This window comes from Scyliorhinus canicula, chromosome 2 (assembly GCF_902713615.1).
Source record: "Scyliorhinus canicula chromosome 2, sScyCan1.1, whole genome shotgun sequence".
Lineage (NCBI taxonomy): Eukaryota > Metazoa > Chordata > Chondrichthyes > Carcharhiniformes > Scyliorhinidae > Scyliorhinus > Scyliorhinus canicula.
The window spans coordinates 148151421-148166967 of NC_052147.1; the positions used below are offsets into that span (position 1 = coordinate 148151421).

The 15547-nt window shown below is 52.4% G+C and overlaps 1 protein-coding gene across 2 annotated transcripts in view; it reads right to left on the bottom strand.

Moving 5' to 3' along the window:
* LOC119959188 (thrombospondin-type laminin G domain and EAR repeat-containing protein-like) overlaps positions 1–15547 on the bottom strand; it is a 129573-nt gene that overhangs the window by 27103 nt on the left and 86923 nt on the right. For both annotated transcript variants that reach the window (XR_005459146.1, XM_038787589.1), the window contains exon 9: positions 1946–2175. Coding sequence is in view for 1 of the 2 variants with exons in the window: in XM_038787589.1 (XP_038643517.1) it covers positions 1946–2175 (230 nt within the window). In the remaining variant the exon portion in view is untranslated. The remainder of the gene's footprint in view (positions 1–1945; positions 2176–15547) is intronic.

The following is a 15547-nucleotide window of genomic DNA, read 5'->3' on the forward strand; positions in this document are numbered from 1 at the left end:
ACAGCTTTGGTTTGTTCTGCCTCGGTTACTTTGTTATTTGTCTGGTTTTAAACAAATCCAGCTTTGATTATTTTTGGTGTTTAAATGAATTTATTGTGCAATTTATGCTGCTGCGACGTTAGCCCCTTGTCCAGGTTATTATTGTAAATGAGAATCGCTTTTCAATAGACTAACCCAGTTGAATAAAGGTTCAATAGATTTCTTTTTTTAAAATTTTTTTTAAATAAATTTAGAGTAGCCAATTATTTTTTTCCAATTAAGTGGCAATTTAGCGTGGCCAATCCACCTAACATGCACATCTTTGGGTTGTGGGGGTGAAACCCACGCAGACATGGGGAGAATGTGCAAACTCCACACGGACAGTGACCCAGGGCCGGGATTCGAACCCGGGTCCTCAGCGCCGCAGTCCCAGTGGTTCAATAGATTTCTGAGAACCTGGGGTCGGAAGCTTAACTCAGGGTCAAAATACAGGAGTCTGGTTTTGCCACAGGCAGAGGCCAGGGAGTCAAAAACTGCACTAAACATTGCATTTTACCATTTTACACTCAGCTGGTCTCCCTTAACATCAACATCGATGAGAAGCAGATAAGATGAAATGGAAATTAGCCATGGAGATGGATGGAGAGAAAAGGGAGAATTTCAACCCAAGTATTTTTGCTGCCGTATTGTCTTAATGTTTACAGAGGAGCAAATGGAATTCACATTCTCGTTGCTGACTTGCATTGTTGCGGATTTGGTAAAGTTGGACTCCACCCAAACTTGAACTTCAGTGGGGATTAGTCATTGTGTAATTACATGGAATTTTGTTTCATGATAATGTGCGAGGGTTCACTAGGCAGCTACACAGAGTTCAGTGACATGGCAGTGTCCCTGTTAAATCAATCAGCCATGAGCGCTCACTGAGTATCTATAGGCTAGTGAGTGGGCTGCACGAATGATCCTTCTTCATCTGAGTGAGCCGCAGGATTGAAATCAGGCTTGTTCACTGACCATGACCCCATGGATAAGATTAAATACATTTATATACACCGAACGTTTCATAATGAGTCATAGAAAATGCTTAATCTTTTATATAATAATAGAACTGTCATCAACTCAACAAAAGAAATATTTCTACTTTAGATGCAGAGGGAGTGCTCGGCTCTCACAGGCAATGTTGTGAGCAATCAGCATGCACCTCACTTCACTTGCCTACAGGTACACCCACGGTGCTGTTAGAGAGGGAGTTCCAGGGGGTTGGGGGTAATGTCAGGAGCTTCAGAGATTTGGATACCCTTTACAAATGGTGACCTGATCTCTCACTACGCTGCGGAGTTTCGGCGAGCTGAGCTCCTCAGTGCAGAAAATGGGGCTACGTGCGGCCTTGGCTGTGCGCTCCCCACTGAGGCCCCCTAACTAATCCAAGTGCTGCTCGATAGTGTTGTGTTTCTCCGTGCTGCGAGTGCCGGGTAACTCGCGGCTAAACGCACTCGCTATGGGACTTTGACTTTGCCCGTCATGTTCTGTGCAAAGCAATACACCTGACTCAGCCTCAGTCAAGGTGAATATATCCCAATTACCAGTTAGCAAAGAGTAGGGCCTCTCATAATTCCCCTGTCTAGCATTTGTCCCTCAACTAACAACACCAAAAGTAGGTGAACTCTCCATTTATCTGAGTGGTGCCTGTTGGATCTTGCTGTGTGTTAGATAGGTGTTTGTTTGCCACTATATGGGTGGTGACCCCCTGCAGGCAAAGTTATTAATTTCCTCTGATGGCTTTTGAGATGTTCTTGAGTGACAGGGTAGATGGAGTTGAGACACATATTCATTTAAAATCTCCTTGAATGGTCGGTCTGAATGTTCCTATGATCCAGTGCAGTAGAAATGCAGAAGTCTCTCTTTCTTTCCTTACTCTTTTATCAAGTGTTTCTGGCTGTTTTAATGAACAGGGTAACTGGGAACTCACCTGGATTGACTGGAAAAGTCGGAACATTCCACCCAGCTGGATGTAAATCCTGGAGTAGATCCGCGTTGAGGTCCCATTGAAGGTGTTTGCCACAACTAAGAAAGAATAGGGTCCGATTGTAAAGAATTCCCAGTCATAAGCTCCTGAGGTCGGGATGGTCTGGTTCCTTTCGAACAGACGTGTATTTGGGTTCCACTTGTAAATTATGCTGTCAATGTTGTGATTGTCTCCTTAAAGATAGAAGCAAATCCAGTCAGATACCACGACATAGTCCCTGACCCTTACTGACCAAACTAGGGGGTTTCTGGTTACAGGCACTCCCAGCAAAATAGTAAACAGTGACCAACATACCCCAGAGAGACAAGTGGCCTGTATCCTGTGAAAAAGAAATGAACTTGTGTAAAATCCTTTAGCAACCTCAGACCATTGTTATGGACCAGGGCTTAGAAACTCCAAAGTATGTTATGAAGTCCACCTGACCTACAACCTTTATGTTGAATTTGGCTAGGGTGAGCACACGAGCCTTCCCTTCAGGTGTGATTCAACAGCCTTCCAAGGCACTTAAATCAAAATAAGCTTTATTCTAAGAACAGAGTTAACATATATATATATATATACATATAAACAAACAGCAAGACTTTTTTTATCAATTACAAACCTAAAGACATCCTGCAGCTACAGTAATCTATGTATAATACTTAATCACATCCCTCTTAACTGTTCCAATTCAAAAACAAAATCCCATGAACCAAAAACCCCTTTTCAAGGGTGTGGCCCAGCACTCTGCATTATTACTTGAATAAGACTGTCTGTCCCTGAGATTCTGACACTGTCTCACCAGCAGGTTCAAACACTTCCGGAATGCAAACTGTGGCCGGGATTCTCCCTTCTGGGGACTAAGTCCCCACGCCGGTGGGAGAACCGGCGTCAACAGCCCCCGAAAGTACAGAATTCTCTGCACTTTCAGGGGCTAGGTGGATGCCTGAGGGGTTGGCGCCGCTCCAGACGGCGGCGAAGGGACCGTGCGAGTTTGCGCATGTGCGGAATCGCCGGCATGATTCCGCGCATGTGCAGACCGGTCGACGTATTTTGGTGCATGCGCGGTGGGTTCTCTTCTCCGCGCCGGCCATGGCGGAGCCCTACAGGGGTCAGTGTGGAAGGAAGAACTGCCCCCACGGGACAGGCCCGCCCGCAGATCGGTGGGCCCCAATCGTGGGCCAGGCCACCATGGAGGCCCACCCTGGGGTTGGATCCCCCCCGCACCCCCCGAGGACCGCCCCCGCCGACTTACCTGCCAGGTCCCGCCGGTGTCAGAGGTGAGTGATTCATGCTGGCGGGACTGGCCAAAAAAGATGGCCACCCCGGCCCATCAGGCCCAGAGAATTGCCGGGGGAGGGGTCCGCTGCCAACGGCCCCCGACTGGCGTTATGTGAATCCTGTCCCTGCCCGAAAAAACGGCGCCGGAGAATACGGCAGCCTGCGTCGGGGCGGCGGGCCAGAAATCTTTTAAGTTACCAAAGAAGGTAGCTATTATCAATGTTTTTTTTCCTGGATCAACTCTTCAGCATGGTAGCTCAGTGAGTAGCACTGTTGCTTCACAGCCCCAGGGTCCCAGGTTTGATTCCCAGTTTGGGTCACTGACTGTGTGGTGCCTGTACGTTCTCCCTGTGTCTGCGTGGGTTTCCTCCGGGTGCTCCGGTTTCCTTTCACAAGTCCCGAGTGACGTGCTGTGAGGTAATTTAGACATTCTGAATTCTCCCTCTGTGTACCTGAACAGACGCCGGAATGTGGCGACTAGGGGCTTTTCACAGTAACTTTATTGCAGTGTTAATGTAAGCTCACTTGTGACAATGAAGAATATTATTATTGAAATGAAAATAGAGAGAGACAGACCAAAATACTTATTTCCTCTGCCTGTAGTCCACAGCAGTCAAATCGGGAAAAAGGTTTCACCCAGAGGGTGGTGGGAATCGGGAACTCGCTGCCTGAAAGGGTGTTGGAGGCGGGAATCCTCACAACATCTAAGAAGCATTTAGATGAGCACTGGAAATGCCACAATCAATCTTGTTTAAACCCAAAGGCTAAACTGGAGTTGGAGTAAAGAAAGGCCTCTTTGTGGACACCGCCGTTCATAACCTCAATTGTCCCAAGAGCTAATGAAATAACTTGGTGTAGCCAATGTAGGAAACGGGTACACAGTCAAATCCCACAGACAGCAATCCAACAAATAGCAATGTGACAAGAAAGCCGGTTCTTGGCAATAATGGTTGAGGGATAAATATTTACCAGGATGCAGGTGAGATTTCCTCATGCTGTTCTTCGAATTAGTGGCATGGGACCGTTACCATCTATCCGAGAGGGCCGATAGGGGTTTGGCTTCACGTTTCATCCAAAACGCAGAGAGTGCGGCACCCCTTCTGTGCTGCACTGTAGTGTCAGCCCGGATTTTGTGCTCAGGTCTCTGGAATTGCTGTCTGTGGTACCTGTTACATTATTCCAATAAGATTTAAGAACTATGGGTGCGATTCTCCGCACCCGCGAATAATTGTGAAATTGTCGTTAAAAACGGGCGCGTTTTACGACGGTCGGGAAGGGTCCATTTCCCGACATATTTACTTCCGGGAAATGGGCTAGTAACGCGGCTGCGTCAATCACGTGCGCGATGACGACGGAACGCGGCGACGACACGATCACGCCCACGTGACGCCGCCTGACGTCGTAAAAAGGCGCGGGCGAGCACAGAATCTGTAGGCCATGATGTCGGAGCCCAGGAGAGCTGCACCTCGTTTTGTGGAGGCCGATGTCGAGACGCTGCTCGATGCTGTCGAGCAGAGGAGGGGCATCATCTGCCCGTGGAGAGGGCACCGCCAACCTGCCAGCGCGGTACGCCAGGCCTGGCGTGAGGTGGCTGCTGCCGTCAGTGCTGTGGGGCAGACCCCTCGCTCTGCAGAGCAGTGCTGGAAAAAAGCTTCACGACCTCACCAGGGCTGCCAGGGTAAGTGCCAAGAAGGTGCCCCCTGGTCACAACCATCCCTCCCTCCCTTTACTTAATCACCCACTTCCCCCCCTGGCATGGGGGGGTGGAGGGGGATTGGGGCAGAGTTATTTGAGGGTGGTTCACAAAGTTGTCACAGACCCAGCGCTCTGGCCCCGTGGAGAGATGCAATCGTCTTATGACAACTTGACCCCCAAACTGTGCCAGTATCTGAACGGACTGCTGATACCTGCCGTATTGTAATGATCTACCTATGTACCCTCCCCCAACAGGCCAAGTCCGCTCACAACAACCGTGAGCGGCACAAGACTGGAGGGGGTTCGCCCAACCTGCACCCCCTCACCACCTTTGAGCAGAGGGCACTGGACCTTGTTGGGGGATCTGCCACCCGGGATGTTGCGCTATGCGAGGTTGGCGGAACTGCAACAAGTGAGACAACCCTCCTTGACAAACACCCACCCCTCCCCCATCCTCTGTCCCTTCACACACCCTGCCCACTTGGACACCTCCCCCATCCTCTGTCCCTTCACACACCCTGCCCACTGGGATACCTCCCCCATCCTCTGTCCCTTCACACGCTGCCCACTGGGACCGTCCAGCGGCCTGCCGAGCAAATCTAAATAACCCGTCTCATTCTCTTCCCTAGTGATGCCGAACGACCAGGGCCGTCTGGCTGCAGACGGACACAGGCATCTGCCGCCACCTCACCCGGGGCCGCACGACAGAGGGTGCCCGATCAGCGGGGAGTCCCATCCTCCCCAACCCAATCTGCGGATCAGGACGCCCAGAGGGTGGCGAGACCACAAGCCACGGAAATGGCCAGCGATAACCCTCCGGACTCTGAGCGGCCCCACACCATTGAGGAGGCGCTAAATTGCGACAACATCGGGCTTGCGGCACTGCTATCTCCCACAACATCCATCATCCCAGAGACACTCACCCCGGCCGGCCTATTTAGTGATGAGTCTCCTGGGTCACAGTCTGGTTCGCACATCACAGCTGAGCAGGTACAGCAGGTGGAGGTCGGAGCAACCGAGGGCCCGGGCTTGCGGAGGCCAGACCAGGCCCAGGATGCAGCTGGCTCCCAGACGTTTTCGGAGTTCCTGGAGTTTCTCAACCCACCCGCACAGCCGATGCCTCAAGAAACCCAGGGAAACAACGACGGGATGAGGGCTGCCTTCCAGACTCTGCAGACGCTGTTAGAGGAGTCGAACTGCATCCACGAGCAGGGAGTGGTGCCGCTCTTGGCAGTGACCCAGTCCGACACCGCACGGATGGCATCCGCGGTGGAGGCAATGGGTCAGGTGATGCAAGGCGTTGGGGTTAATGTGCACGCGTCATCCTCGGCCCTGGACAGGGTTGCCCTCTCACGGGCAGCAATGTGCCAGAGGCAAAACGACATTGCCGGCGCCCTGCAGGCCTTGGCCCAGTCTCACCAGGTCATTGGCCAGTCGCAGCAGTCAGTCGCCGAGAGCATCAACCGCCTGACACATGTGCTGGATGGCGTCGTGCACACACAGGTTGAGATCGCACAGTCCCTGGCGGGAATGTCTAACTCCCTGGACTCCGTGTCTGCAAACCTTCGGATCCTGGTGGATACCGTTGCAGGCCTCCAGGACTGGCAGCGCCAGGTGTCGGTGGTGCGACGGGGCACCTCCCCGCTCGCACCTCTGTCCCAAAGTGAGGCCCGGGGGCCACCGGGCTCCCCGAGGGAGGAGGAGGTTTCGGGGGCCCGTCCCATTAAGTCCATCACGGGACGTCCCGGAATTCTCGGCCTCCCCCCGTCCCATCCCTGGTGCATCGGGTGGGCAGCAGGCAGAGCAGGGTGGCACAATGTCACCCGAGACGCCCGCAGAGCAGCCTGGCCCATCAAGGCCGGGTCGCCCCAGGAAACGCTTGGCCAAGGAGAAACGAGTCGAGGGGGGCAATTCGCAGCAATCCTCCTCCACTCCTGCTGTATCATCTGGGGAGTCACATAGACGTAGTGTTAGGGCCCGTAAGGCAACTAAGATAGACACTGAGTAAGTTGGCACGGGTGAAGGGCACAGTTTAGTTGTAGGGGCTAGGGTGCCTGTAAATAATTGTTAACATTAAACGCACTGTTCCACCTTACTTGTAATACCGTGTGATTGTTCCACAGCCACAGGAATCGTGATGGTGACCGAGTGTCGCTGGGGTTGACGAGCGGTGAAACTTCGGTGCCGGGTGTGCAGTCCCTGCCCCTCCCCCCTCCCACAGCTAGCCCACGCGGGCACGTGATGGAGTGTCAGTGACTATCTCAGCGGCCACCAAGGTGGATGGTTCAGCTATTGCCATGGGTCAGACTCTCTCTAACGATTCTAACGCTCTTCGCAGAGCGGGCTGTCATCATTCCACATGGCACTGATCACGCCCGCTGACACAGCCATCAATGTTGTGCCATACCGTCTGGACCCAGTGGTAAGGGTGATGTCGAAGTGGAGCAGTGTACAGAGAGGGGGTGGGGGGGCTGTGGTGGTGGAAGTTGTGTGTTGACCCTCTGCACGACTAGCGATGCAGGTGGTGGTTTGGTGTTCAGCGGGGACGTCGCATACGATGCGTGAACCGTGCTGCCACCAAGGCGTCACGTGCCCGCCGTCCTCGCCGGGTCTGTCGTGCCGCCTCCTGGACATCACCAGCACCTGGGTCGTGTCTGCGTGCTGCGCCCGCCACTCCACCAGCCTCCTCCTCCTCCCTCTCCTCCTCCTCCTCCTCCTCCTCCTCCTCCTCCTCTGTGCTGGCACCACTGCCACTGGCTTCTCCCTCCGCCTCCTGCAGCAGGTCATCTCCCCTCTGCATCGCGATGTTGTGCAGCGCACAGCAGACCACAACAATGCGAGCGACCCTGTCGGGCTGGTACTGCAGGGCCCCTCCGGAGCGGTCCAGGCACCTGAATCTCATCTTCAGGAGGCCAAGGCAGCGCTCCACCACACCCCTGGTTGCTGCATGGGCCTCGTTGTATCGTGTTTCTGCATTGGTCTGAGGCCTCCGTATAGGCGTCATCAGCCAAGACCTCAGCGGATAACCCCTGTCGCCTAGCAACCAGCCCCTCAGCCGGGGGGGACGTCCCTCAAACATCGCAGGGATGAACGACTGCACCAGTATGTAGGAGTCATGCACACACCCTGGGAACCTTGCAGAGACATTCATGATCCTCATGTGGGGGTCGCATACCACCTGAATATTCATGGAGTATGTCCCCCTTCTGTTTGTGAACACGTCCCTGTCCCCTGCAGGCGGGCGCATGGGGACGTGAACACAATCAATTGCCCCTGCACCCTCGGTATCCCGGCCACGCTGGCAAATCCACAAGCTCGTGAGTCTTGACTTGCTTGGTCCTCGGGAAAGGTGATGTAGCGGTCCGCGATGGCATAGATGGCATCGGTCACATCCCGGATGTGCACCGATGACTGGGAGATCCCGGAGAGGTCCCCGCTCGGAAACTGGAAGGAGCCGGTAGCATAGAAGTTAAGAGCGACCGTCACCTTGATGGCAACCGGGATCGCGTGTCCTCCCCCCGTTCCACGTGGGGCGAGGTGCGACAGGAGTTGGCAGATATGTATCACCGTCTGCCTACTCAGCCGGAGTCTCCTCCTGCAGATGATGTCCGTCATTGTTAGGAAAGAGACCCGGACACGGTACACCCTCGGCCTTGGTCGTCACCTCTGGCGCCGTAGCTGCACCCTCACTCTCTCCTCTTCCTCTTCCTCCTCCTCCTCCCCCCCATGCTACTCGACGACTGGCAACTCCTCGGCCCTTCCCTCTGCTGCTGCAGCTGGCCCTGCATCCACTGCGGGTTGTGGCTGTGGATGCTGCTGCATCGCCAAATGCAGTGCAGCGGCCCCAACCACTGCGCAGAACATAGCCGTTCTGTTCCCATACATTGTGCTAACCTACAGAAGGGTGGTGGGGGGGGGCAGAGAAACGGGACATGTTAGACGGAGGTTAGTCGACACCTCGGCAGCCGCCTGCCATGGGATACCTGTGTGTCCCGGTGGCCTGGTCGCGCTGCTGACACGCGGGCAGCCTAACCCCTGGTCACTTTCTGCATCCAACGGCCAGTAAACTATGGCCTCCTCACGGGTGCGTCAGTGGCCTGTGTCCGGAAGCCACAGGGGAACCAGCGACCGCGTCCTCGTGACCGGCACGCCATGGCATGGTGGCAGACATTTTGTTACGGGGTTGGACGGCTCACTCTCTACCTAACCCCCCCCCACTCCCACTCCCACTCCCCCCTCCATATCCCCACCCCCCCTTCTCCCCCACTGCCCCCCCTCCATCTCCCCCACCCCCCTCCATCTCCCCCACTGCCCCCTCCGTCTCCCCCACTCCCCCTCCATCTCCCCCACTGCCCCCTCCGTCTCCCCCACTCCCCCTCCATCTCCCCACTCCCCCCCCTCCGTCTCCCCCACTGCCCCCTCCGTCTCCCCCACTGCCCCCTCCGTCTCCCCCACTCACCCCTCAGTCTCCCCCACTGCCCCCCTCCGTCTCCCCCACTCCCCCCTCCATCTCCCCACTGCCCCCTCTCGTCTCCTCCCCACGCCCCCCCTCCGTCTCCCCCACTGCCCCCCTCCGTCTCCCCCACTCCCCCCTCCATCTCCCCCACTGCCCCCTCCGTCTCCCCCCACTCCCCCCCTCCATCTCCCCCACTGCCCCCTCCGTCTCCCCCACTCCCCCCCCTGCGTCTCCCCCACTCCCCCGCTCTGGACCCCCCTCCCGGTCTCAGGGATGCCTTCCCCGTTGTGGCCAGACTCGAGCGGTGCGCTGAGCGGTGCGCTGAGCAGTGCGCTAACCTCCTCGAAGCTGTCGTCAGCCAGCACGACTTGTTGACGAACTTAAAAAGCAGGTGTGTTTGACGCCGTGTAAACAGTGTGCGATGACGTCGGAACTTCGGCCCATCCGGGCCGGTGAATAGCGGGGGGGCCAATTTGTAGCGATTCTGGTCGTGTCGGGGGTGTGATGGAGGCGTTTGGCGGGAATGGCGACTCTGCGGGGTTCGGAGAATAGCGGGAGGGCGTCGGACCAGCGTCGCCGTAAAAATTTGCGACGCCCGCTATTCCCCGACCCGTCGTGAGTGCGGAGAATCGCGCCCTATATGTTCATGCGCATGTACACGGAAGTATCCAGAGTGTCACATCACTTGTACTGTACTACAGTCTGCATGTTGAACCAACAGTGTATCAGTCCGCAGTATATGGTGTGATCTGCACTTAGTGCTGGGTGGCTGATTGAGAGTGCTTTCCCTTCGGCCCTGCTAGCCGCCTGGAAAACGGAGAATCACCCTGGACTTTCGAGGGAAAAGTCCGGAATGATTTGACCTGTTTTCCAGCAGGCGTGGGGACTTAGTCCCCAAAAGGGAGAATCCCAGCCCCTATCTCTGAGAACCTTTTCCAACAATTTCACTATCACCTATAAAGCAGAGCTCTCTAAGTGCTGGCGTGTCTGCAAAATGTGTGCTGGTTGGCTGAGGGACAGTGCCTTTGGAGTTGGGTGAAAACAGGGAGTGCAAGTGGTGAGTTAAAGGAGTAGTACAATAATTACAATAAGTAGTAATTAAACTTGCTTTCAGGACTCTCCAAAGTGGTTGCTTGCTGCGCCATTTTGTTCCAAGTCACTATGTGTCTCGTGTTGTAGCCAGCCAAATGCCTTCACTCCTTCTTTACCCGTATTTCTCTTGTGGTGTTTTCTTCTCCCCCCCACCGCTGTCTTCTTTTCCTCCCCAACCCTGTAGCGCCTCCCCCTGTTTCTTTCTCCAGTTGTCCTCCTGTTACCAATGTCTGCCCCCCCTTCCTTGCCAGGCGCTTTCCCCCTTGCGGGAGATGCGCTGCAGACTCTCTCTCCTGCACACTTCCCGGTGCTAGCTACCCCACTAGTGTGGTGGCCCCCCCTCCTGGGGATAGCTGTGCATCCTCCCGTTGCTTGTTCCCTGAGCTTCTTCTCTGCCATTCCCCTCACCTTCCTCTGCGCTCTGCTGCCCTCGTTCCTACCTTCCTCGTCCCCAGAACGAGGCAGTACAATCCCGTGGAAAGTGGTCGATGTGTTCACATTTGGCAATTCAGAAAGTTGAAGTAAACATTAAGAGTCTCTTCTAATGATCTCTTCATCGCTATTCCTGCTGCCGTTCCGTCCGTTCTCCGAGACAAACTTATCCACATTTGCAGGGGCCGTGAAAAAGTGCTCCCTGCTTTGGAATGTGATCTGGAGCTTGGCTGGGTACGTCATCCAAAATTCTACACCGTTTTTGTACAGTGTGGCCTTCGGCCTATTGAATTCTGCCCAACGCTTGGCCAGGTCAGCCCCATAGTCCTGGTAGATCCGAAACTGGTGACATTCCCAGTTACAGTTTTTGGCTTGTCTTCCCCAGTGCAGGATTCGTTCCCAGTCCTAGTACCGGTACATATTGGCTGTTCCCCGGCTTTAGACAAAGTGATCGGTGTGCTCTGTCAATTTCTGGCGATTTGGTGAAGCTGTCCCTTCCCACTGGGTTGCCCAGCATTTGGGCCACATAGTCTGTGGGGTTCCTACCTTCAATCCCGTCTGGCAAACCCACGATCCATAGGTTTTGGCGCCTCGACCGTTTCTTCTGGTCTTCGATTTTCCTTTTCAAATTCCCCTGCGTTGTGACCAGCCTTGCCACCTCCTTCTCCAGGGTGACGATCCGTTCACCCTGGTCTGTTGCAGCTTTTTCCAGCTCTTTAATCGTATTCTCCTGGGCTTCCAGTAACCTCTTTGCCTTATCTCAGGCCACCTGCATAGTCACTGGAGCTTTGGCGACTGCACCCTTGACCACAGCCTGAATATCTGATTTTGTCTCTTCCTGATGTTCTCAGTCTCTTGAGAGAAACATCCTCAACCCATCCCTTGGTGTGGGGGGGAGGGGGCTTCTTGTGCGGCGGGTCCGGTCCCTCTCGCGCTGGCGGGGCCTGAGCTTCACCGCCTCGTGCATCAGCCGGCTCGCTCATTTGTTTGTCCAGGCTTTTTCCACTGCTGGTTTCCACACTTCTTCTGGAGTGGCTGCTATTTGTCATTTTCCCCTCATCGTGCTGTTGATAGTGGTATGGGGATGTTTGTTTTGGTGTCAGCGGGAATTTTCAGGTGAAATGCCTTATTTTTCAGGTTTATGTTAGGAGAGCCATCTGATGTGTGACGCTTCATCGCCGGAGATCTAAGCATCTACTAAAGAGTTCGATTCCCGCTTGGGTCACTGCCTGTGCAGAGTCTGCACATTCTCTCTGTGTCTCCGTGAGTTTCCTCCGGGTGCCCCAGTTTCCTCCCACAGGTCCTGAAAGTCGTGCTTGTTAGGTGAATTGAACATTCTGAATTCTCCCTCTGTACCCGAACAGGCGCCATAGTGTGGCGACTAAGGGATTATCACAGTAACCTCATTGCAGTGTTAATGGAGGCCTACTTGTGACACTAATAAAGATTATTAAAATAAAGGGTTATGTCATGGCACAAGATCTCATCGTCTTGGTTTGCTCCTCTTGCTCCACGTGCCCGGGACCAGCTTGTATGCAGGACGTGTCTCCAGCTGCAGCTCCTGGAAGCCCGGGCTTCGGAGCTGGAGCGGAGGCTGGGGACACTGTGGAGCATATGCGAACCAGAGAGTGTTATGGATCGCACCTATTGAGAGGTGATCACACCACAGGCTCAGATTCCACAGGCAGGAAGAGAATGGGTGACCACCAGGCAGAACAAGAGAGCCTGGCAGCCAGTGCAGGAATCTCCTGTGGCATTCCCCTGCAAAACAGATATACCATCCTGCCACCTCACCTCTGATTCATGTGACTTCACCTTTTGTACCAGTCTGCCATGAGGCACCTTGTCAAAGGCTTTACTGAAGTCCATGTAAACAACATCCACCGTCCTCCCCTCATCAATCATCTTTGTCACCTCCTCAAAAAACTTGATCAAGTTAGTGAGGCACAACCTCCCCTTCACAAAACCATTCTGTCTGTCGCTAATAAGTCCATTTTTTTCCAAATGGGCATAAATCCTATCCCTAAGAATTCTCTCCAATAATTTACCTAATACCGACGTGAGGCTCACCGGCCTATTATACCAGGATTATGCCTGCTACCTTTCTTAAACAGCGATATCACATTAGGTATTCCCCAGTCCTCTGGGAACTCATCTGTGGCCAATGGACATAAGAACATAAGAACTAGTAGCAGGAGTAAGCCATCTGGCCCCTCGAGCCTGCTCCACCATTCAATGAGATCATGGCTGATCTTTTGTGGACTCAGCTCCACTTTCCGGTCTGAAAACCATAACCCTTAATCCCTTTATTCTTCAAAAAACTATCTATCTTTACCTTAAAAACATTTAATGAAGGAGCCTCAACTGCTTCACTGGGCAAGGAATTCCATAGATTCACAACCCTTTGGGTGAAGAAGTTCCTCCTAAACTCAGTCCTAAATCTACTTCCCCTTATTTTGAGGCTATGCCCCCTAGTTCCGCTTTCACCCGCCAGTGGAAACAACCTGCCTGCATCTATCCTATCTATTCCCTTCATAATTGTATATGTTCCTATAAGATCCCCCCTCATCCTTCTAAATTTCAACGACTACAGTCCCAGTCTACTCAACCTCTCCTCATAATCCAACCCCTTCAGCTCTGGGATGAACCTAGTGAATCTCCTCTGCACACCCTCCAGTGCCAGTATGTCCTTTCTCAAGTAAGGAGACCAAAACTGAACACAATACTCCAGGTGTGGCCTCACTAACACCTTATACAATTGCAGCATAACCTTCCTAGTCTTAAACTCCATCCCTCTAGCAATGAAGGACAAAATTCCATTTGCCTTCTTAATCACCTGTTGCACCTGTAAACCAACTATCTGTGACTCATGCACTAGCACACCCAGGTCTCTCTGCACAGCAGCATGCTTTAATATTTTATCATTTAAATAATAATCCCGTTTGCTGTTATTCCTACCAAAATGGATAACCTCACATTTGTCAACATTGTATTCCATCTGCCAGACCCTAGCCCATTCACTTAACCTATCTAAATCCCTCTGCAGACTTCCAGTATCCTCTGCACTATTCGCTTCACCACTCATCTTAGTGTCATCTGCAAACTTGGACACATTGCCCTTGGTCCCCAACTCCAAATCATCTTTGTAAATTGTGAACAACTGTGGGCCTAACACGGATCCCTGAGGGACACCACTAGCTACTGATTGCCAACCAGAGAAACACCCATTAATCCCCACTCTTTGCTTTCTATTAATTAACCAATCCTCTATCCAGGCTACTACTTTACCCTTAATGCCATGCATCTTTATCTTATGCAGCAACCTTTTGTGTGGCACCTTGTCAAAGGCTTTCTGTAAATCCAGATATACCACATCCATTGGCTCCCCGTTATCTACTGCACTGGTAATGTCCTCAAAAAATTCCACGAAATTAGTTCGGCACAACCTGGCCTTTATGAACCCATGCTGCGTCTGCCCAATGGGACAATTTCCATCCAGATGCCTCGCTATTTCTTCCTTGATGATAGATTCCAGCATCTTCCCTACTACCGAAGTTAAGCTCACTGGCCTATAATTTCCCACTCTCTGCCTACCTCCTTTTTTAAACAGTGGTGTCACGTTTGCTAATTTCCAATGGTAAATCATCACTAGTGCATCTGCAATTTCCCTAGCCATCTCTTTTAGCACTCTGGGATGCATTCCACCAGGGCCAGGAGACTTGTCTACCTTTAGCCCCATTAGCTTGCCCATCACTAACTCCTTCGTGATAACAATCCTCTCAAGGTCCTCACCTGTCATAGCCTCATTTCTATCAGTCACTGGCATGTTATTTGTGTCTTCCACTCTGAAGACCGACCCAAAAAACCTGTTCAGTTCCTCAGCCATTTCCTCATCTCCCATTATTAAAACTCCCTTCTCATCCTCTAAAGGACCAATATTTACCTTAGCCACTCTTTTCGTTTTATATATTTGTTGAAACTTTTACTGTCTGTTTTTATATTCTGAGCAAGTTTACTCTTATACTCTATCTTACTCTTCTTTATAGCTTTTTTAGTAGCTTTCTGTTGCCCCCTAAAGATTCCCCAGTCGTCTAGTCTTCCACTAATCTTTGCCACTTTGTATGCTTTTTCCTTCAATTTGATACTCTCCCTTATTTCCTTAGATATCCACGGTCGATTTTCCCTCTTTCTACCGTCCTTCCTTTTTGTTGGTAGAATGAGGTAGAATGAGGATGCAAAGATGTCAGTTAAGGTACCAGCAATTTCCTCCCTTGTTTCCCTCAGTATTCTGGGTTAAATCCCATCCAACCTAGGAGATCTATCTACCTTAATGTCTTTTAGTACACTCAATACCTCCTCCTTTCTGATGTCAACATGACCCAGACTGTCCACATACCCTACCCAAGAATCAACTTCCACAGTCCCTTTTGTTTGTGAACACTAATTCAAAGTACTCATTTAGTACCTCTCCCATTTCCTCTAGCTCAACACATCGATTCCCTCCACTGTCCTTAAGTGGTCCAATCCTTTCCCTCGTCACCGTCTTGCATTTGACATATGAATAAAAAGCTTTGGGATTCACCTTAATCCTACTTGCCAAGGGCTTTTCA